This window comes from Gopherus flavomarginatus, chromosome 2 (assembly GCF_025201925.1).
Source record: "Gopherus flavomarginatus isolate rGopFla2 chromosome 2, rGopFla2.mat.asm, whole genome shotgun sequence".
NCBI classification, from domain to species: domain Eukaryota; kingdom Metazoa; phylum Chordata; order Testudines; family Testudinidae; genus Gopherus; species Gopherus flavomarginatus.
The window spans coordinates 215,872,290-215,896,543 of NC_066618.1; the positions used below are offsets into that span (position 1 = coordinate 215,872,290).

Below are 24,254 nucleotides of genomic sequence, written 5' to 3' on the forward strand. Positions count from 1 at the left end.
GCTCAGATGTCAGGGTGCTGAGTGCGATGTAAACATCTACACTATCCCTACATATTGTACTTAGTAGGGTTTCACACATGGAGCACTTTACATCCATGTTCTTTAGTTTGTACTTCCTTCAAATTCATTTGTGCATGTAATTCTGTTTGTTGGCTTTGACCTACAAAGCTCACTTAGATTTTGGGTCCTGGTTACCTGATGCTGAGACTCGGTATCGACAATTGAGATAAGCTGAGGTGTTGAAGATGGTAAGTCCCTAGATGTCTGTTTCTGGAAAAGGTGGAGGAAGGTGTGGTTTCAGTGATGGGTTCTTGACTTTGGAACTTTCTTTCCTCTTTGATCTGACAGAGCAGAAGTGTAATGATACTGTGTGGTTGCAAAGCCTTTCGATGTGGGAGCTCATCAACTGGAAATGACAGGGGAAGAGAAAACTGGGTTTCTTAGTCAATCACAGGATGACTGTGCCTCCAATGTGATATGGTCATGAAAAAGGCAAATGTTGATCCTAGCATGTATTTCCGGTAGAGATGGGGAAGTGTTAATGCCAGTGTACAAAGCACTGGTAAAACCTTGTCTGGAATGCTGTGTACAGTTCTAGGCACCCATGTTCAAGAAAGCTGAATTCAAACAGGAACAGATGCATAGAACAGCTACTAGGATGATCAGGAGAATGGAGAGTTTCCTTTTTTGAAAGGAGACTACAAGATCTTGGCTTGGTAACCTGCCAAAATGAAGGATGAGAGGGGGATATTTTTGCTGTCTGTGGTATTTCTAAACAGCTCTTGACAGGGTGTCTCACAGCCCAGATTGACAGTCTTGTGGTGGCAGGGTTCATGCTAGTGCACTGGAAATAGCATTGTGGATATTTGGCTCAGGCAGCAGCTTGAGCTTGGGCTGTAGGGCAGGGGCTCTCAGACTTTTTTTTACTGGTGACCCCTTTCACTTAGTCTCTGAGTGCGACCCCCCCAAATTAAAAGTATGTTTTTATATATTTAACACCATTATAAATGCTGGAGGCAAAGTGGGGTTTGGGGTGGATGTTGACAACTCGCAACCCCCCATGTAATAACCTTGTGACCCCCTGAGGGGTCCCGACCCCCAGTTTGAGAACCTCTGCTTTAGGGTGTGGGGCGAGCTTCAGAGTCCAAACTCCAGCCTGAGCTGTAATCTAAAAGCATCATCCACCCAGCTATTTTAAAAATATTAGCACAAGTGCTACTAGCACGGGTGTGTGGACCCATGGTGGGAGGCTCACTCCCAGATGCTGTGTCGACGTACCCTATAAATACATAAAGGAGGGTAAAAGACAGGGAGGGAGAAGAGCTATTTAAGCTAAATAGCAATGTTGGCGCTACTGGATATAAATTGACCATGAATAAATTTAGGCTGGAAATTGGAAGAAAGTTTCTAAACATCGAAGGAGTGAGGCTCTGGAACAGCCTTCTAATAGGAGTAGTGGGGGCAAACAACGTAACTAGTTTTAAAATGGATTGTGTTGAATTTATGAATGGGATGATGTGACAGAGTTGTCCAGAATAGCCGAGGATTAGACTCAATGACCCAGGAGGTCCCTTTCAGTTCTATGTCTCATGTTCCTGTTAAGGGTTTTCCTGAAGATGCTGGGTTGGTGGGGAGGGATTTTATTTTTTGATTGTTGGAAAAGGAGAGGGAAGAAATTTTAAAACATTGCTGACATTTCATAAGAGTAGTTGTAGACTGACAGATTTATTGATTCTGAGGCTAGAAGGAACCATAGTGATCTTCTAGTTTGACCTTCTGTATAACACAGGCCATAGAATCCCCAGAATAAATCCATTTAAACTAGAGCATATCTTTTTTAAAAAATCTAATTGAAGTAAAAATTGTCAGTGATGGAGACTCCACCAAGACCCTTGGTAAATGGTTCTAATGGTTAATTACCCTCACTGTTAAAAATTTATACTGTATTTCCAGTCTGAATTTACCCAGCTTCATCTTCATTGGCTCTTGTCTGCTATATTGAAGAGCCGATTATCAAATATTTGTCCTCCATGTATATACTTATAAACTATGATTGAGTCACTCCTTAACTGTCTGTTAGACTCAAGTAGACTCAAGCTGTCACTATAAGGCATGTTTCAGAGTAGCAGCCGTGTTAGTCTGTATCAGCAAAAAGAACAGGAGTACTTGTGGCACCCTAGAGACTAACATTTATTTCAGCATAAGCTTTCATGGGCTACAGCTCATTTCTTCGGATGCATAGAATGGAACACACAGACAGAAGATATTTATACATACAGAGAACATGAAAAGGTGGAAGTACCCATACCAACTGTAAGAGGCTAATTAGCCTCATGTTCTCTGTATGTATAAGTATCCTCTTACTGTATATTCCATTCTATGCATGCGATGAAGTGGGCTGTAGCCCGCAAAAGCTTATGCTTAAATAAATTTGTTAATCTATAAGGTGCCCCAAGTACTCCTGTTCTTTTTACTGTAAGGCATGTTTTCTAATTTTTCCTCTTGGCTCTTCTCTAAACCCGCATCAATTGATAGATTGTGTGTAATTGTATATATTGTTGTAAGTGCATGGGTACCCAAACGTTCATTTTCTATGCCACGTCTAAATAAAAGAAATTGACTCGGTGACCACCTTTCCTCCTATATGTGTTCATATAAATCACCTAACCTTCTATTTTCCATTGCATGACATCTCTGAACCAACTCAGCAGTTGCTTACAAAGAAAAGTAATATTAGGATCGAACTCAAAATAATAGATGAAAACTTAAAAGTTGAACTCAGTGGGGCTGCTCAGGGTGCTCCAAGCTGAATGTGTACTGGATTGGGTCCTTGGTGCCTAAATCTGCAATTCATGAGTTTTACTGATTATACAGATACTTCGGGTGAAATGTCTCAGGAGTTATACCTTATGTGGGGTGAAATCCTGGTCCTATTGAAGTCAATGGTAGTTGTGTCACTGATTTCAGTGAGGCCAGGATTTCACCCATGGTCATTTCATATTCCATATAACATCCTAATTTTTATTAAGAAATCACATAATTCCTCAAATTCACATGGCTGAGTTGTAAATCAGTCAGAAACAAATATACTGGTTTGTATTGCCTTTGATAATGAATAAAATGCAAGTAGCATTTTTGCTGAACATTCTTCCTAACTTGGCAGTAGCAGAAGGTCCTTTACCCTTCTTGTTGGAAGACCATTGTAGGGTGACAAGTCCACATAATTATTCTGTTTTTAAAAATAAAGTCTTTTTTAGCAATAAGCATAAGTGTTTCTTTTTGGTTTTTGGCAGAAGTTTTAGCTTCAAATGGATTTTTATAGCCCAGTTATAAACTTCTGTGAAGATTACAGTGGAAATACTGACAGCTTTTAGCATAATGACTTCAAATGTACAACTAGATAATATAGTAAACAGTTCTTAACCTCTTGGTTGCCATGCCTTTAAAGCATGTTTGTCCTAATTTGTGGAATGGCATTATATGCAAGATGTGTGAAACACAATAATAGCACCTTCCTTTTGTTAGTAAATCCTCAATTTACCTGGGGTCTAAAGAAGGTCAAAAGTAATTTCAGAGGCAATTAAGTAAGCAGGTACTTAACACCTGATCAGTTACTGTGAAGTTACAATAGTGAGTGACAGTGAACTGCAATTCATATGTAATTCCTGGAAGCTAATTTCTTATGCAAATATATTTTTTGCAGTACAGATAACAGGTTTGTACCCCACACTAAGGCTGTTGTTTGTTACTTTTAGGTGAAAAACAATATAAAAAAAAAGATCCTTGCTTTCAAAAGATTTTAGCACTTTTGCTTGTATTTCCACAGCTGTGCGGGCAAGAATATTCCTTATTGGGCAGACAGGCCTGTGCTAGTTTAAATTAAGAGATGATTGTAGAATGCAAACATGCATGCGTGAAGGAAAACATTTGAATTTTCTTCCAAAGAAATGCAGATGGTGTCCCTAAGAGCTATTCATTATTCTTCTTTCCCATTGCTTTTGGCACTTTGCAAATTACTAATCAGGCTTTAAGTGCCTGCTGCTTTTCAAAAAAAAAAAGAAAAAAAATAAGTTGAGGATCCCATGGTGAAATCTTCTTTTTTTTTAATTATTATTATTATTTTTGAGGGGGAAGGGACTCAAATGGCTCATTTGTATACTTTTATTTTTTTTAATTATTTTCTAAACATTGTAAGGATTATAATGGTTGATTTTGTTGGCCAGGTGACAGCTAAAAGATTTTTTTTTTAGGACTGTCGATTTAATCACCGTTAACTCCGGCAGTTAACTCAAAAATTAATTGTGATTTTAATCACAGTTTTAATCTCAGTGTTAAACAATAAAATACCAATTTAAATTTATTTAATATTTTTGGATGTTATTCTACATTTTCAAATATATTGATTTCAGTTACAACACAGAATACAAAGTGTACAGTGCTCACTTCATATTATTATTATTATTATTATAAATATTTGCACTGTAAAATTTATAAACAAAAGAAATAGTATTTTTCAGTTCCTCATACAATACTGTAAAGCAATCTCCTTATCGTGAATGTGCAATTTACAACTGTAGATTTTTTTTGTTGTTACATAACTGCACTGAAAATCAAAACAATGTAAAACTTTAGAGCCTGCAAGTCCACTCAGTCATACTTCTTGTTCAGCCAATCGCTAACACAAATAAGTTTTACATTTATGGGAGATAATGCTGCTGGCTTCTTATTTACAGTGTCACCTGAAAGTGAGAACAAGCATTGGCCTGGCACTTTTGTAGCCAGCATTGCAAGGTATTTACGTGCCAGATACGCTAAACATTCGTATGCCTCTTCGTGCTTCGGCCACCAACCAATTGTTTTATTTTTGAATGAGTTATTTTTTGTACATAATTCTACATTTGTAAGTTCAACATTCATGATAAAGAGATAGCATTACAGTACTTGTATGAGGTAAAATGAAAAATACTATTTCTTTTGTTTTTATAGCACTAATATTTGTAATAAAAATAAAGTGAGCACTGTATGCTTTGTGGTCTGTATTGTAATTGAAATCAATGTATTTGAAAATGTAGAAAAAATCCTAAAATATTTAAATAAATGATATTCTAATGTTGTTGTTTAACAGCGCGATTAATATTTTTAATCGCTTGACAGCCCTAGTTTCCCACACACACACTCTTCATGTGTACCTATACATAAGCAGATACCTGTATCCATGCAAATAACAATAAAGGGCTAAATTTCCAAATCTAGCCTGTATTGGTGAATGCATCATTTTTATAGTACAAGTTGCAATGATTTGTGTGAACAACTTGTACCTCCTGTCACTTGACAGAATTTTCATATATAAATCCCTATATAAATGAATGTATATATAGTGCAAATAGACTTGATATGAACCAAATCTAAAAAAAATTATGCATGCAAGTTACACAAGCACAAATTAGAGGTCAGATTTTGAAAATGTGTCCCTTATTGATGTTTACATGGATATAGCTGTATATATTTGATATTTAATTATCAACACAAAAGCATGGAGGAAAAAAAATTAGTGCTCTGAACATCTGGCTAGCCAGAAAAATAAAATGTTATGACTGGAATTTTTTGAGAAAACAATTAACAAAAATACTCCATACAAATGAATCATTTTGTTGCTAAGGAAGTAATCCTTGCATGAGTGGGAAAGAAGAATAATGGATGGCTCTTGGGGATACTGTCTATATTATTTTGGAAGAATATTCAAGATTTTTCTTCATAGAGCAGATATGTATTCTCTGATAATCTCTTACTTTAAACTAACACAGAAGTACCTGGCCAAAATTATTAATCTACTCTTTCTGATTCGGCTATTGATATGCAAAAACAAAATCCCCTAAAGTCTTTGTAAAAAAAAAAAAAAATTTTCTTTATAGACATGTCTCTAACAGCTATCCATTAAAGCTGCTCACACAAATGGTAGCCAAGTATGGATCCCTTTAAAAGTTCAGTCTTAAAGAGTGTGAATTAAATGCATAAAATAAGAAAATCAGTCCTGAGTGCAACCTATTGCTGTCATTTCTTCAACATCCTCCATGGCTCACCCTCAGCTTAAAGACAAACTTTTAACATCACCTCTGTTTTTTCATGGCTTTTAAAATTTTTAAGCTAGGTGGTAAGCCTTGTTTAAATGTTGGTTTTATGTTCAAATATATTTCTGGTTTTTGCATTTGTGGAGCTATTTTTTTAGTAGCATAAACAGAAGATAATACAGGAGAACAATTATAAAGGTATGCATGATGACAGTGTACTGTACCAGTTCCATAAGAAGTGTTTGCAGTTAATGTGGAACTTGTGAATATCTAAGTACATAGTAATGGCAGCTTCTCATCTATTATCTTGTGTAAATATTAGAAGACTTATCTACATTGTAGTATGTACCATTATAGGCTGTGTATGTAACATGTAATATAACAGAATTTATTTATCCTAATTGAATAGGGAGCATGAAATTTATGCAGATAAAACAGCCTCTCAGATAAGAGGATACTATTGTCTCTAGACTCTATACATAGGCTAGTTTCTATCTGTACTGCTAAGGGTATGTCTACATCTACAATTTTGCAGCGCTGGTAGTTACAGCTGTGTTAGTACAGCTGTATAGGGCCAGCGCTGCAGAGTGGCCACACTTACAGCAACCAGCGCTGCAAGTGGTGTTAGATGTGGCCACACTGCAGCGCTGTTGGGCGGCTTCAAGGGGGGTTCGGGGAACGCGAGAGCAAACTGCGGGGAAGCAGGTCTCCTTCCCCGGTTTGCTCCAGTGTTCCCCGAACCCCCCTGCAAGCAGGTCTCCTTCCCCGCGGTTTGCTCTCGCGTTCCCCGAACCCCCCTGCAAACCGCGGGGAAGGAGACCTGCTTGCACGGGAGTTGCACACCGCGGGGAAGGAGACCTGCTTGCGGGGAGGGGGTTCGGGGAACGCGAGAGCAAACCGCGGGGAAGGAGACCTGCTTCCCCGCGGTTTGCTCTCGCGTTCCCCAAACCCCCCTGCAAACCGCGGGGAAGGAGACCCGCTTGGGGGGGGGATTCGGAGAACACCAGAGCAAACCGCAGGGAAGGAGACCTGCTTGATTACCAGAGAGGTATCCTCAGGTATGCTGGGATACCTGCTTATTCCACGGAGGTCAAGAAAAGCGCTGGTAAGTGTCTACACTTAATTACCAGCGCTGGATCACCAGCGCTGGATCCTCTACACCCGAGACAAAACGGGAGTACGGCCAGCGCTGCAAACAGGGAGTTGCAGCGCTGGTGATGCCCTGCAGATGTGTACACCTCCTAAGTTGCAGCGCTGTAACCCCCTCACCAGCGCTGCAACTTTGTGATGTAGACAAGCCCTCAGACTGTGGTTCCTAAACTTTTGAGAGTCCTGCACCCCCTTACCCCTGTCAGTGCCCTCTCTGCCCCACCAGGGCTGGGTGCAGGGCTGTGGCTTGTGAGGGTGGGGGACATGGAGAGGGATAAGGGGGCAGAGACTGAGGCTGCAGCTGGGGGTGGGTCTGGGGCCAGGACCGGGGCAGTGGCCGGACTGTGGTAGGGGCTGGCAGCCAGGCCATGGCCAGGTGTGGCTCCGCTCTGGTTTTGCCCTCTGCCTCGGCCTCAGGCCAGGAACAGAGAGACAGCCAGTGGCTGAGGCTGGGGACAGGAGCCAGGGCTGCAGCTGGGGGCTGGACCAGAGAAGTGGAGGGGGCTGGGTGGCACTCCCTCCCTGCTACCCATGGGGGTTGGCCCAGGCTCTGCCATGCCCTACCCCTCTAGGATGGTCCTCCATGCCCCTCCCCCAGGGGGCTCACCCCACAGTTTGGGGACCTTGGTGCTAAGATATTCTGGTGTAACACAGATGTGCCTTGGTGCAGTAATACATGCTCAGAAGATGACTGTTAAAATGTTATGAACTATTCCTGGTTGCTTTTTCCCCTTGGGGCTCCTTCTAGGGCTTTGAGGATCTCCTGTTCTCTCCTTCACACTGAGACCTCATCAGAACTGATGGCATGAATGTGTCCTAAGCACAGCTTAAATTGTGTTCCCACCAACACCTTTTCAATTTGATTTGTTAGGCCTGTCTCAGTCAGGGTGATGTGCATGCTATGTAATTTTATCCAAACATTCCTACCGGTGCTAACCTGAGTTCAGTTGAATTAGTGTTAGAACATTAGTGGTCCTGCTTTAGGTGGGGTTTTAGCTGCTAACAAGATGTTTACACAGTGATGCCTACCTATTTTGGCAAGTCAGATTAAAACAGTGCTGAAAACTATTGACTGCCAAAACCCTGGGTACCCTAGATATCCTAGTGTTGCTAACAATAACACATTGTAGCATAAAGCACCAACAGTCAGTGTTAGTGCAGTTGGGAACTTTTTTGATAAAATTTCCTAGTTAAGACAATACTAAAGAGTAATTGTTAAAACCTTGTTTAAAACAATCACATCTGTTGTATCATAAGCCTTTTGTATAATAGCAGAATTACTCATTGCTGACCCCTGTTGTCATCAGTGGGTAATGTTGCCGTTTTAGACCAAGGCATAGGCTGGTATTTTCTTTTACTGAATAGGCTGTATGCTACTGGAATACCTTCACCTGTGTGAACTTGTGCACTTATGTGAGTTAACACTGTGTGGAGGATGCCATTTTGGCCCTACTTAAGGGTAAAGTTATGTAGATGCATGATTTTTTACAAGATCAGGGTGTACAGTATTAAAGTACATATGCCTTTTAGTATTTACATCATAGATGGTAATACCTTGGATGTGGCTGTTAAAATTGAATTAATAATGAGGGCTTATAATAGTTTGCTACAGCCAATACAGGAGAGCCTTTTGAAACTGTGCTTTGGTGAACTTCACTATATATGCACAAATGGGCACTGGAAAAGGATTTTCAGGTTTACTTCAGTGCACACCAGGAAGGTTCTGCTACTGTGGCAGAGGAAAGACCATGCTCTCTGTCAGCCAATAGTGGAGTATCCTATCACCTGCCTACCGCATATTTGCTAATGCCCTGAAACAAAACTACTTACCAACTCCTGCTGCAGCTGACAGATGGGCGAGCTTTCCTGCATCTGTAGAAGTGAAAATTAGGTAGGGACGTACTAGCATAGAGCCAGATTAGCAAAATGGCTTATGGAGCTATTGTGTGTGCTCTACATTAGCAAGGAAACCTGTGCTGAAATTGTGTTAGCGTGAGCCATTTATAAATGTGGCTTTATAATGCTTCCACTAATGGTTTCATTCCCTATGAAGAGAGAGACCAAAAGGTCCCTTGTCACTATATCCCTTCCTGTGGAGGAGGAGAAGAGATGAAGATGGCTCCCTCTGGTGTCTGTCATCTCAGTCTTCAAAGCAGAACTAGAAATTAATCGGGAAGAGAGTAGGGCAAGATTTTGTTCTGTTGTAAATAGTCTGGGATCCATAATGGAGCTGTCGTGACTTATGCCAGCAGAGAAAGTGGCCAATCATTTTGATCCCTGTAAATCCAATACAGATGCTGGTTGATTGGCCCACGGATGGGTTTTTATTTTTAAAGTTAAACACAAACACACAAAACTCAACTTACTTACATTATGAACCAATGATAACACAACTAATTTTCTCTTTCTGATTTGTTCTTAACTCAGAAATTGCTTTTTAATTTTTTTTAAAAATAGGAAAATTCCGAAATTGCCTAAACAAACAAATTGTGAATTTTGAAAAATGTCTTTTCTTCTGATATGGCTGAGTTTAGTTTTTTATGAGGGCAGGGGCAAACAGACAGCAGCAGTCTTCTGAAAAACCTACTGCTGACCTGAGTGTTTACATGCCTCTTTTTATTCAAAGAAAACAGTATAAACTGCTGAAAAATGGATTGCATCACATAAGCCAGTGGCTCTCAAACTTTTTTCACTGGTAACCTCTTTCACATAGCAAGCCTCTGAGTGCGACCCCCCCCTTATAAGTTAAAAACACTTTTAAAATAGATTTAACACCATTGTAAATGCTGGAGACAAAGCAGGATTTGGGGGGGAGGTTGACTGCAACCGCCATGTAATAACCTTCCAACCCCCTGAGAGGTCCTGACCCCCAGTTTGAGAACCCCTGACATAAGCAGTAACAGTTTATAAACCTATCTATCTACATCTATAGGTACAGATAACAGTCAATGTAATACACAGATAGAAAATAGAAACTGGACCCCTCCCTCCAAAAAACCCCTTCTATTTGAATAATATATCACTGAATTTTTTTATTTGTGTCCTTGAGTATAAAGAGTTGGTGTAGGTATAATTTAGGGTCAAATTTCAGTAAACTACTGAAGATTTTTTTTAGTGTTTTTTCTTAGTAAACACTGAATATATAGCAGTCTTTTGTTATTAATATGTTTAGCACCAAGACCCAAAGTTAAAGACTGTCCCCTTTATACAGCTTACAATCTAAAGAGAGATGCAGAGATGCAGAGAAGATAGAACTCCTGGGAGTAATTTAAGAGTTTTGTTTTGTTTTTATGAACTCATTACTTTTTTTCTGTTTAGTTTCAAGTGACATGTGCGGTATAGATGGAAAGGAAACATGCGATGACTTTTGCACACCCTAGGGCTTTTTCATAAGTTTGAGTGTTTTAGTGTTTCTTCTATTTAAAACTGGGCTTTAACAGTAGAAAAAGTATCAGCTTCTTAGCCACTTGATTTCTGATCTCCATAGTTTTACTTGCTTTCTCCAATCAGAAGCCTTTAGGTAAATAATGGCTATTCATTTTCTCTGAAGCCCCCTGCCAGTGAATTTGTGTCCTTATTAAGGACTTGATCCAAAGCCCATGCTGAGCTTGAGGGAAGTCTTTCCCTTGACCTCAGTGGGCCTTGGATTAGACTCTAAAAGATGATACATTTACACAATGTACTTATTTTCTTAAAAAAAAATTAGATAATAATGAAAAACATCTCTCTTGGCTGCTTTGCATAGCTGAAACAAATAAAAGAGAAAGTGATCACAAATCACTCATAAAAGTTTAATAACATATCTTTTCTTTTCAGGTTTTTGTCAAGCAGGCAAGGATTTGCGGTTAGTATCGCTGTGCATGGAACAAATTGATATCCCAGCAGGCTTCCTGCTGGTAGGAGCCAAGTCTCCAAATCTTCCTGAGCATATTTTAGTCTGTGCTGTTGACAAGCGGTTTTTGCCAGATGATCATGGAAAAAATGCACTTTTAGGTAAATGATTTTCATCATTATTCTTGGTACAACAATTGATAACTAACGGTTGGTTTAAAGTTATACTAAGATGACTCAAGAAATGAATTTTTCTTAGTACTATGTTGAAGAGAGTTCTGTATTTCTGAAACTAAATCTATAACTGAACTTCTTTGAAAAGCAGTTCAAAATAAGGCTCTGGTCCTGCAATTAATTGTGTGGGGCTCTACATAGGTATAGGAGTCCACCTGCACGAAGTCTGTTGCAGCTCTGGGACATAAATGTGAAACGTAGTCAATTTTTAACCTCCATTCAGTGAGTAAAAATTTCATTTCATGAATAAGAAATATGAATAAGTAGACACAGATTATATTTATAATACTTAAAAGATTAATTAACACAGTAATGTTTCTTGGTAATTGGAAATGCACGTCTGCACACCTGCCTTGCCCACTTGGCTTATGACTGCTGGGTAAACAGACCAATAAAAAATGACGTAGGGTTGTTGGTTTTTTGGCACCATCAATCGCTACCTTGAATCTCCTCTCTCTCTTCCCCATTGCTCTGGTGCCTGGAATACATTGAGGTGGACTTTCCAATAGACAAGAAATTGCACTAAAGCTTTAACGGATTTATTTAGCTAAAACTCTGGTCCAGGCCATCATCATTATCTAACATCCTAACTATTGCAGCTTCCTTGTTTTTGTCCTTGACAAATGCCAAACTGTTCACCTGTAATCCATTCAGAATGTTACTGCCAATATCATCATCTTGGCTCATCAGTCCAATCACATCATCCTACCTGCCCTTTTCCCCCATTGTATCCCTCCTCTGGCTCTGCCTTTTCCACTTCCATGTTACAAATTACTTGTCTTTCCTTTTAAGACCCTACTGTCATAGTTTAGCCTCTTCTTGCTTATCATCTCATATTTGTTAATGAGCCAGCAACTCATCTCTGTTCTGCCAGTGAGTTACTAACATTAAAAATTAAAAGTCTATGAGACATGGTAATAATATACACAAGAGGTTTAAAATAATTGTCTCAGGAGCTCTCTGAGGCCCTGTTGTTGACTTTTTTTTTTAATAAATCATGGAACACTGGGAAAAAGAAGTAATAATATTGTGCAGTATTTAGAAAGGTAAATAGGATGATCCAGGTAACTAATAGGCAAGTTAGCTTGACTGGGCAAAATCATGGAAAGTAATCAGTAAAGAATTAAAAGATGGCAATATAATTTAATGCCAATCAACATGGTTTTATGGAAAATAGGTCTTGTCAAAGAAACTGGATATTGTTTTTTGATGAGATTACAAGTTTGACTGATAAACTTAACTGTTGACTTGGACATCTGTAAGGCATTTGACATTGTATCTCATGACACTGATTTTAAAAATTTTCATTATGCAAAAATCAGTGTAGCATCTATTAAATGGATAGATAGCTCTCAAAAAGTAATTAATGGGGAATCATCATCAAATAGAAGTGTTTCTAATGGAGTCTTACAGGCCAAGGTGCTGGAACAATTTGTATAGTGGAAGTGCTGAGAGCCATTGAATCAAATTGTAAATCCTGTATATAATGGAAACCACTTCAAGGCAGGGGGTGCAGCCACGCTCCCAGCACCCCTAGTTACAGCACCTCTGTTTACAGGCAGGGCCGGCTCCAGGCCCCAGCCCGCCAAGCACGTGCTTGGAGCAGCATGCCGTGGGGAGCTCTCTGCCGGTTGTCGGAAGGGCAGCAGGTGGCTCCAGTGGACCTCCCACAGGTGTCCCTGCTTAGGGTCCACCGGTCTCGCGGCTCCAGTGGAGCATTCGCAGGAACCCCTGCGGGAGGTCCACTGGAGCTGCGGGACCGGCGGACCCTCCACAGGGATGCCTGCGGGAGATCCACCTGAGCTGCGGGACTGGCGTGCGGCAAAGTGCCCCCCGCGGCGTGCCGCTGTGCTTGGGGTGGCGAAATGGCTAGAGTCGGCCCTGTTTACAGGGACCTGTTCTTGGCCCCATGCTCTTCAATATCTTTATCAGTGTTGATGGTAAAATCTGCAAGTGATGCAAAAATTAGTGGATTGGCAAATAATAATGACATGTCAGTTGTACAGAACAATCTTGATTGGTAAACTGGGCTTATTCAAACGTGTTTTAATAAAGCCAAATGCAAGGCATTATGGTTAGGAATAAACTGTTAGCCTTCCTCATCCCTTACTCAGAAGCCAATTCTACTTGTGCACATTTCTCATTGGCCTCAGTGAAAATTACATAACCCTAATTCTGTAGTCGTACCATACAAATCCTAGTTCAAACGTGTAATTCAGCTCTCTCCACAAAATAATTTAGTTTCTCTATGATCAAATGGGCTTCTGCCCAGTTTTTGACTGTATCCCTAATTTATTAAATTTAATAAAAGCTCTGAATTTCTATCTCAGTAGAACTAAGGAATTTGGAGTAAGTCATTTCTTATTTGTGCCCTTTTAAGACCCTAATAAGGGGGAAAATCATAAGTCATGAGAAAATAACCAGGCCATGTGTTACATTTTTACATTTGAGAACTTAATAATGCAAAGATATTACTTAGTGCGCACCCCTCCGCCCCACCCCCACCCAACCACATTTTGAAGACTTCCTCTTCAGGAAGACCAAAGGGGAATTTCAGAGTGCCCTGGGGGTTAAGGCTGCTTTAGGCAGCATTAATTTTATACAGAATATTGTGGATCAGTCACAGTTTTGAAAAAGGAAGCATGCTTCTTGGAGCTGATCCTCCACTATGTGCTAGGGGTAGCGGTGAAAGGTACCAACATGGAGGGGTTGGATTACCCTGTGTAATCACTTTCTCGGTCTTCATGTACCTATCATGCTTTCTTCTGAAAATTTGCTCCCTTCTGAGGAACTGTGTGGAAGATTTGGGGATAGCTTTTGGGCCTAAATTAGTAACAGCTGGAGAGAAAGCATTTTCAGACAAAGTGCTGAGGCAGCAAAAGTCTGTCTCTGTTGTCTCTGTCTCTGTCTGTCTGTCTTCCTGTCATTCATGTGCTGTGTGTGAAGCTTACAATAGATGTCTGAATGAGCGTATGAATGAGTTAGTAGATTCAGGTAAGGCTAAAATGGCCTAATTCCCAATATATGTCAAAAAGCATTTATTTTGTTTGTGTATCTTTTTCCTCTCCCCTTTCTTCCAGGGTTTTCTGGGAATTGTATAGGCTGTGGAGAAAGGGGATTTCGATACTTCACGGAATTTTCCAACCACATTAACCTGAAACTAACCACTCAGCCAAAGAAGCAGAAGCACTTAAAGTACTACCTAGTAAGAAGCTCCCAAGGTGTACTGTCAAAGGGACCCCTTATCTGCTGGAAAGGTAAAAAATCACCCATTTGCTAGAAGCATACTTACAGATTTTAGAACATTTTTATGTAGTGTTGGGTGAGCCTTAAAAGTTTTGGGTTTAAGTATTTAAAAAGCTAGGGGGCGAAATCCTGGCCTCATTGAACTGAATTGCAAAACTCTCACTGCTTTCAGTGCAGCCAGGATTTCACCCAAGAGGCTAAAGATTTAGGTAAAAAGAGAGTTTCCCACCCATTTCTCTTCTATCCCTTCCCCACCACATCCCCAGAGGAGGCCTCAAATCCCCCCTTCCGTGGAAATAAAGTGGTCCATCAGCCTGATAACCCTTCCTATGTCTGGGTGTTTCCTTCCGGGGTATGGCAAAGTGGCTCTCAGCCTATTCTCTGGGTGTAGTTCCTGGACTGCTCTGCTGATCTAATCACTTACAAATTCATGCTAGCACCCTTAGAAAAACTAATTCCACAAAGTGCACTCTAAGATAAAAGTTGGGGACACTGATCTCCAGGGAATGGAAAGAGGGATCACGTGTACTCAGGTTTTGTTATCTTGTTTTGCACCCTGGGTGCACCTTGAGTGAATATCTTCAACTTTAAGTTGAGGGCCCCTTGTTATGAATGTAATGGGGGAGGTTTTTGTAACTAAATACTTAAATTAAGTTGGTTGAATCCTGGGAGATGTTTTAGCTGAACTTTTCTGTTTGTTGCATGTCATACTGTATGTGCTTTTACATTTGTCAATGTTTAACACCATTGCAGTAAATTGTTGCACTGAAAGCCAGGCCTTGTTAATATGTACTGTAGCTGCTTCACTTCCAGAATGTAGAAGCAGACAATCATCTGCTGCTAGCCATTCTGCTAAACCAAATTCTTCAGTGTCACCATCCACGACCCCAGAGAGTGGAAGAGCTAATGGATACAAATCAGGGTTCACTCAGACAGGTAGGGGCTGAAAGTGCTGTATGCTATAGAAATGACCACTGGGGGTGGTAAAGTACCTCACATGTTCCATGGGATTGCAAAGTAGATTTTTAGCATGTATCAATAAAGATAGAAAACATATTTCAAAATTTATACTGTGAATATTAAGGAGCAGATGAGACGGGGATAAGTTTAGCTCTTAATAGTAGATTGAAAAGTGTTAATTTTTTTAATCAATTTGATTAGTTATCTTTTTTACTGATGTCCCAGATGTTGTAAAATACTCGCTTGTGGTGAGCATCCTTAACAGAATGGGTACCTTGAATTGACATCTTTTTCCTCAATGGAGAAAAAGTAGCCTTCTGTTTTTGATGTTTGACTCCCACTACTGAAGTGTGGTAAAAGTAATGATAAACAGCAGTGATTTGCTAAGTGAGCTAAGACACATCATAGCCGTATTGCCAAATCTTTGAAATTATTACCTCTTGGAGTTGTACACTGATTTAAGTAGAAATAAAGAAATTGGCTAATAACCATAACAGACTCACCTAGAAGGGCTTTCCTTCTGAACTCAAAAGGTGATTTTTCTTTGGTGTGCTTTGTAGGTTGTTGCATTTTTGAAGTTGATTTATCTGTTGCAGTTCATGTGCTTTTGTTTATTTGATAGCTTTTGGAAACATGAGGCTTTTATTCAGATGAGCTATAATTGAATGGAGTGCACATCTCTGCTGTCTCTGAATGAAGTAAAAACAGAACAGGATTTGTCATGTCTAAAAATCTGAGTTATCCAGGAATTTTAATTGGCCACATATATTTTAGACCACGCAAAATTAAAAAAAAAACCCCAAAAGCTTGTTTCAATAATTCTTTTGCTTTCCAGGGTTTCTGAAAATAAATGAACAATAAAAATTGAACATTAGCATTCCCATTGGTGTTGCAAATATTAGTCAGTGTGTTCAGGGACACTTTGACTGAGATGTTGGGTTTATTCCTGTTTAGGAGACTATATTTCTAATCTGGAATGAGAATGTTGTGGTGTCCTGGCCACCAGGTCCTTGCATGAAAAATGTGCAGGCACATGAGAATCTCATTTTATTTGGCATAACAAGTAATCTAATATTTACACAGCTTTGTCTGGGTTGCAGCTGACAAGTTAATAGATACACCTTTTATAGACTGCTTTCTCCTTATCAACTCACCATGATTTTCTTTCTGCTTGTCCTTTTGTATCACTATTTGTTCTCTCAGGTCACAGTTATCAAACCCTTTTTATCTCCTACCATTGTTACTTTCCAGTGAAGATAGTGCCACATTCAAAATACAAATTCCACTTGACAAGGGGGAAAAAGCCCCACCATATTTGTTTGTAGTGTATAAGTACTGTTGCAAACCACCTGTGATGAAAGTTCAGGTTTCTCCCTGGAAGTCTCCATAGCTAGTCAGACACTGAGGTGAACTAGCTTTGTCTGTTGCTTTCAGGTAGGTGTACTGAAACTAGGTTGCTTTCTGAAATTATGTTCATTTTATCACCATTTTTCTTTCCTAAGGTATGGACATTAGTTACAAAGCTAGACAGAGGGAAGTACTCAAGTACAAGGCCCTAGCTACCTTAGAAGTTATATAACTATTATACAAATAGCTATATACACAGGTTAAAGGAAGATTAAGGTTGCAAAGTCAAGCATGTCAAAGGTAGGAAATGCCTGAGTTGAGGTTGCCTGTGCAACCTTAGTATGGTCCTGTTGTGTGCATTATGATTACAATAAATGAAATTGTATATTTTTATATTTTTGACATCATATCAATGCTTATTTGTAAGCATTTTTTCAGTTTTTACCCATTTAAATTTTCAGAGTTGTGGAAAATTATGGAGAGGGTCAAGCAATAATTATTTCATGACAGGAGACCTTGAGATTCAAAAACTTAAAGCTTTATAACTGTTAATACACAAATTGTCAAAATCATATGTCAAATATCCTTAAATCAAACTCTAACAAGTTCTCAAGCAACATTTTTCTTTCTTTACCTGTGTGTATATTTTGATTATTATCCATGGAAATACCTTTTCACTGATTTGTGTGTACATGGGGAAATTGACATTTACTGCCATTTACCAATAAAAATGTAATTCTTCAAAGATTAATTATGATAAGCCTTTAAATTACATGATCACATACTGTTTTTTCCACAGGACCACTTCCTCACTGAGTGTATAGGCTGGACTGAGCTCAATGAGTAGCTATCCATTTTTTTTTTCTCCTCATTGTTCACTATGTGGCCCCAGACCTTATTGACTGCACACTATTCAAACTCATCTCTGAGGATATAGAATTATTCATTTCCTCATAGGAAATTATCTGTGGTGACCATCACAAGAATATCCAAGTGCTTCACAAATATTAATTAATTTGTCTCAACAAAACCCTTGTGACATGAAGAGGTGGTATTATCCCCAATTTACAGACGGACAGCTGAGGCACAGAGAGGCTATGGTCAAATTTGAATTTGAGATATATAGGACCTGATTTTTTCACAGTACTTAGTATTATGTAGCACTATATGTAGTGAAGCATTGCTTCCATTGACTTCATTTGTAGGTATGAGTGCTCAGCACTTCTGCAGATCAAGCCCTACAGTCTGAAGTTGGGCACACAGAAAATAAGGAATGCACAATTAGCTACCTCCTGTGAGAAGTTTGGATTAAGTGACTTGCCTAACATCACATAGGGACCCTGTTGCAGAGACATGGATAGAGTCTCTGAATCCGAATCCAGTTCTCCAGGGCAGTGTTCCATGAGACCTTCCTTTCGCTTATAGTCCTCTTCCTCGTTCATTATGCACCTTCAAACTTCTACAACAAATGAGACAGGAGTTCTATAGAAAACAGCCTCTTTTCACTACACAGCCCTGATTCATCCCCAGAGCAGGTCCACCCTGTGTATTTAGTGAGGCAAGAGTCTTGTGGGAAAATCAGTATGTGATCATCTTAATCCTAGTCTTGCTCCTCATCCAGTCTGGCTCCCCCTCCATTCTCTCTTCTTGTCCCAGAGTCTTTGCCCAGCCAGTTCTAGTTCTCCCACTACACCCCAACTCCTTGCCAGCTCTGTCTCTTCTCCCCGCACCATTGGTTCCTAGTCCTTCTCCCCAGCTCCTTATCAGATCTGTGTTTTCCCCCATTCTTACTACCTGCCTCGATCGACTTTCAGTTCAGTCTTCTTGCCCAACCAGTCCCAGCCTCTCCTCCCCTGGTGCCCAGTACCAATCTCCTAGTCTAGCCAGCCTCAGTCTCCCGCTCTAATTCCTAGTCTCTGTTTCTCTCCAACCCTTCCAGTCCCAGTCTCATCAGACTCCTTGCCTGTCTACTTCTCTCCCTTCCCTCCAGTCCATCTTTTGCCCTCTCTGCATTAAAAGCAGATGGCTTCCTCCTCCATGCTGCCTGGGTTGTCATGGAGCAGACAGGATAGATAAGCTCCTTGCTTTCAGCTGCAGTGCCCAGCCCAGCCTACCCTGGCCTACAGTACTTCATAGCAGCCGTTACAGGGAAAGTCCTAATGAGCCCCTGTAGCCTGATCCTGGACAATTTTCAGTCACTCTGTGGAGATAGTGCATGGACCATCCTGTCACCATGGATGAGCTATGAGTGGATAGAGCATGCACGCTCTGTGGGGATGGTACTTGCGTAGATCCAGTCAGCACTAGGAGTTGGGAGGGGATGGAGCATGCTCAGAGAGGTTAGAATTTTGGAGATTTTAGGTGCAAATATTCAAGAAGTCTCTAATAAGCTTGTGCGAACTGCAGTTTTTCATACAGGTATAACGGGGCCAAATTTGGGAAGATTGTCATAGGGATGGCAAAAGGCACATCCTTGACAAAGGACACTCTCCTGCCAAATTTCAAAACATTTCTTCAAAGCATTGGGGTGCTAGCGCTTTGCAGAGAAAAGGTCTCCGGAATTTATTTTAATATGGGAAAAATGTATTTTCCCCTGGTTTTGTTCTTGGAAATGGCTGAACTGTTTTTGCTGAAAGTTTCCAAAACCATTCAGCCAGAAGCAGACACCTAGCATGGAAAATTTCAACCCAAGCAGTGAGTTTTATAAAGTTTATAAGCAACTGACTATAGGATATTAAAATGGGAAGTGTAGGGTAACCTTAATGGGCATTGCTGCCAGCCCTTTATACAATACACTTTTGTGGTTTTTTGTGAGTGCATATGAAAATACACACAAATCCACAATTGTGTGTGTATATAGGTTATAGACTATACATATATTAATATTAATTAGAGACACACAACTTCCATATGCTTCTACACTGCCCACTTGAAGGAGGCATTGGCAGATACATTTGCTGCAGTGTGTTTAATAATAGACTATCAGGTTTCACAAGAGCCTCTGACCTTGTGCTAATTGGTCAGCCATTTGGCATATTTCCTGTGAAAATGGGACAAGTCATTCTGCTGGAGTGGAGTCAGAGATCCTGTGACCGTTCTCAACCTTGATTATTCCAGCTGGCAAAATAGTCCCTCTCCTCCTCCCATTGTTCCCCGAGTGGTGTGTTTCAAGGTATATCAATTTGGCAGATCAGGTTGGTAATGTCTTTGCCTTCTGTTTTCTTTCTGTTTGAGTATGGAGACGTGTAGGTGGAACCTAGCATAAACTGCTTACTTTTTACAGATTAATTTATCCAGTGAAATCCAGTTAACATTCTTTCAGAAAAGTTCATCCTTATGCTGTAAGAATTTAGAGCTGCCTGTGTCCAAAGTGTAGAATTTGATCTGAATAAAGTTGCAGGTATTAAATGTCTAATGGTTAGAGCAGGGGTCTTGAAGTCTGGAGATCTGGGTTCTGCTCCTGATTCGGCTGCTGATTTGTTATATAATCTTGGGCAATTCATTTAAACTCTCTGTTCTACGGTTTCCCCACCTATAAAATGGGAATAGTAATACTCCTCCACCTTTGTGAAGTGCTATGAGGGAAGTGTGTTCTAGTAATTTGAGCGTAAGACATGGAAGAGGAACCCTTGAATTCTGATTCCGGTTCTGATACAGACTCTTTCTGTTGCTGTGGGGAAGACACTTAACCTCTGTGCTTCAGCTTCCCTGTTTATAAAATGGGACAATCATGTTTACTTGCCTATCCCATTGAGCTATTGTGAAGAACAGTTAGATAATATTTGAAAAGCATTTTTAATGTGAAAAATGCTGTGTAGGTTGTGTAAGTGTTAAGCATGAGGAAGAGTTGTTTTTAGTGGTAGTAGTATCATCATCCCTCGATGTTACATCATGGGGATTTTATTTTATGCAAATAGCCTTCACAACATACAAGATCTGTAAGCATAAAAAGGAGAAAGATACTGTCTAAAATTTACCATGACTCTCATATAAATCCTGACCATGATCCAACTTTGTATGTTTGGGTAGTCAAGAGTTTTGTTAAACCTTCCACAGAATTCCTGTATTTTAGGTGCTAAAAATATAGTCCTCTTTTAACTTCCTTTAAAATTCTCACAGTGCCTAAAAGCACTGGTTGTGATGTCTTGCGCTACTAATGCATTCTTGAGTACTCATTCATGCCCTTAGGGACCATTCCAAGTGCTCCAATAATTGCTGGGATCATCTAGTTTTCCATAATTGTTCCACTTTGTGACTCAGTTCTTAATACTTTGCATCTTCTCTTCTTGTTTCTTTTTTATATTTCTGTCTTCTGGTATGGCAATATCAATTAACATGGTCTTGCTTGTCGTCTTTTCTACAGCTACGTCCAGCCTGTTTTCCTGCACTGTTCGGTTTGTGACAATTGCCAGATCCCATAAAACCTTAGCTTCTTTATTCTCTAGAGCACTTTTGATTCGACGGTCATAATACCACATGGTTTGTTTAATTCCATACTTGCCACAAAGCTTCCAGTGCAGACACTTGGTGACCTCATTGTGTTTGTTCATATATTCTCTCGCAGCCAGGCTCCTGCAGACACTCAGCACATGCTATACCATCTTTTCCTTTTCTGAACATATTCTGCAGTTCAGTGTGCAGTTCTGTTGGTCAGTTTTGTTTAAAACATAATTAAGCCTTAAGGCCTGCGCTCGTGTGCTCATAATGAGATTTCTTTGTCTCTCTTTTGAGGTATCCTTTAACAAATTCATGGCTTGTAGATCTTCTATTGCTAGCGGATTTGAATGTTCTCTGCCACTGTCCATGCAATGATTGCTATGTAAATCTTCCAAGTCATTCTTTGACAATTTGCTTTCTCCTTTCTTTCTTGGATTGAGATGTACACTTAGCCACGGCTTATTATCATGACCAGATGATCTTTTACTGTTACTGACTCGTCATATATTTTGATGTTGTCATTCATTGTCACTTTCCTCCTCCACACATAGCAACCCTTTTTCCATTATCACATCATTGAACGTACATCCTGCCCATGTCTTGACTGATGTTCATCACTCTGCATCCATAGGAGCTTTTTTGTTTGGATGTTAAATTTTTTCTTTTCTTGATTCCATTTGATCATTCTGGCAGCTTATCATACTGCTGGTATTGCCCACATATTAATGGCTTTTATCAAATTCTTCAAGTTGAGTTTTGTTCTTAGATTAGTTCTTATTCATCTGTAGTATCCTTTCCTCACTTTGTTCATAGGGATCATGCTGCGAGAGATCTTGGATAGTACCTTCGTTAACTTGTACCCATTTTGTCCTCTTTACAGATGTCAGCACACATTTAGTCAAGCCAACCTGTAGCTTTATATGTTCATCAAATGTTTCCTCATGTGTCATCAATTGCTGTATCTTCTTTTGTGACAGTCCATATAGTATCAGATCATCCATATATGTCAAATTATTAACTGTTTGCTCTTTGCTAATGTGATAAACAAAATTTCAACGCTCTGGCTTTCTCTGTTGCTTTCATCACTTGTTTTCACTCTCGCTTTCTTGCTTTCTATCATTGGATGAAAAACCGTATATAAGTTTAAGGTAGTACTAGTTATTTGTAAGATAAGTCCATATATGATGAATTCTCATCGGTATACAGATATATCCGTAGATATTTTCAAATAGTTATTTAATCAAACAATTTTTTTGTCAGACTCCTCAGTATTCAGTCCAGCAAAATCATCTTCTGCTGTTAATATAAGTGGAACTCAAGACCTATCCCGGAACAAGAACGTAGTGAAACCACTGGCTTTGTCTGTGCAGCTTGCAGGAAAGACATTTGCCACAGGTAATAACATACTTTACAGAAAGCCAAGTGGGGTAATGAGCGGTCTGTCTAGTAGTGGGTACATGTTATCCATACCCTCAAACTTGTGTGCACCACTTCAATACTCTGTGCATGCACATCTTGCACTGTCATCGTATCCCCACCCTCAATAGTGTGCTGGTTCTCAAACTTGACAGTTTGGTCACTGTACTTTAAAGGGGACCAATTATTTCCCTGGCTGAGCTCCATAACACAGACAGCAACCCCATGGAGTCAACCTTGCATGACATGGCACCTTTAAATAGCTCTCAGTCAAAGAGGTAAGAATCCTAACCTGTCTATGTGTTGTTCTCCATGAATAACTTTATGTAGCCTCTTCAGAGATGTTTCATGAAATTTACCTTCCTTTTAAAGGAGGGCTAGTGTTAGTACTCTTTCATTGCTTGAATTGTGAATCCTTAATAACAATGGGATGTCTAGACACCTCATTTGGACAATGAAATCAGTAATCAGGCCTATAAACTATGTATTAATACTGGTTCCAAATTTGAGAATTGCCAATTTTAAGACACTTGTGCAGGATTATGATGTCCTGTTGGGTGACTGTAGTTGAAGATAGGACTGTGGAGGTAAAGTAAGGCCTCCTTTTATTGCAGAATTATGTAACTTTAAATTAAATTGTTCCCACCCTCACTGCCTATTAATATGATGTAACTCTGTGGTAAACATTCAAAAAATTATAGGAGTCAGAAGAAGATATCTAAAATTTACCAAGCCAAATGTAAATCTCTCCATGCTGCCTATTGAAAAATTTGTATCACTCATCACTTTTAGCCTAAATAGTGAGGTAAAAGATGTATAAAGAGGCCAGAGATCTCTGGAAGCTAAATTAATGACAAACACATTTATCATTTTCAGTTTTTGATAAGGATGCTTCAAAATTCATACTAGATTTTATTGTGTTTTTGGCTTTGTTTTGTTTCGGTCTCCTCCCTCCTCCTCCTCCCCTTGCCCCTCTAAAATACAGAAGCCCTACTTAAAGATCAGAATTTTGCTGCCATGCCTGAGTTATTCTCCACTGGTTGCCCCAGGATTAAAGTTCACTCAGTCACCAGTCTTGTTCTGTTCTTGCTTTACATTCTGAAATATGATTTATTTTGTTTTAAAGATTGTCTAAAGCTGCTCTCTCTCTGTATTTTGTTGTATTCAGCTCCACTTACACTGCGTAACAGTGATGTTGCAAATGGAAACAGTAGTGGAGGAAGAAATAATGTGTTGAGCTCTACATTCTCTCGGCCTATGCCTCACTCAACTTCCCCCAGCTCTGGCTGTTTTTCGATAGATCAAGGTAAAAGAAAACCTGTGTTTTTATTATTTTATTTTAAACTCTTTTTACTGCATATGCTGTTGAGCCTGAAAACTGTAGCTTTGTTTTCTTTTCCACTGTAGCTGTTTCCACAACTCTTCCCTTGAGATGTCATGAGTTGCTGGCTTGAGTGTTGATGATTATGATACACTCCTCATTATAGATACTAGTGTTTCTCAGATCAGAATGTGGCCTTATGTAAATTGAGAGTAACTCTAAACTCAGTAGAACTATGCCAACAT

General features: G+C 39.7%; 1 protein-coding gene across 5 annotated transcripts in view; it reads left to right on the top strand.

Moving 5' to 3' along the window:
- GREB1L (GREB1 like retinoic acid receptor coactivator) overlaps positions 1–24,254 on the top strand; it is a 219,940-nt gene that overhangs the window by 114,236 nt on the left and 81,450 nt on the right. For 3 of the 5 annotated variants that reach the window (XM_050939187.1, XM_050939189.1, XM_050939192.1), the window contains 5 exons: positions 11,034–11,210; positions 14,363–14,539; positions 15,342–15,464; positions 22,533–22,667; positions 23,857–23,994. In XM_050939187.1, coding sequence (XP_050795144.1) covers positions 11,034–11,210; positions 14,363–14,539; positions 15,342–15,464; positions 22,533–22,667; positions 23,857–23,994 — 750 coding nt within the window. The remainder of the gene's footprint in view (positions 1–11,033; positions 11,211–14,362; positions 14,540–15,341; positions 15,465–22,532; positions 22,668–23,856; positions 23,995–24,254) is intronic. The other 2 variants (XM_050939191.1, XM_050939190.1) reach the window with 2 other exon arrangements.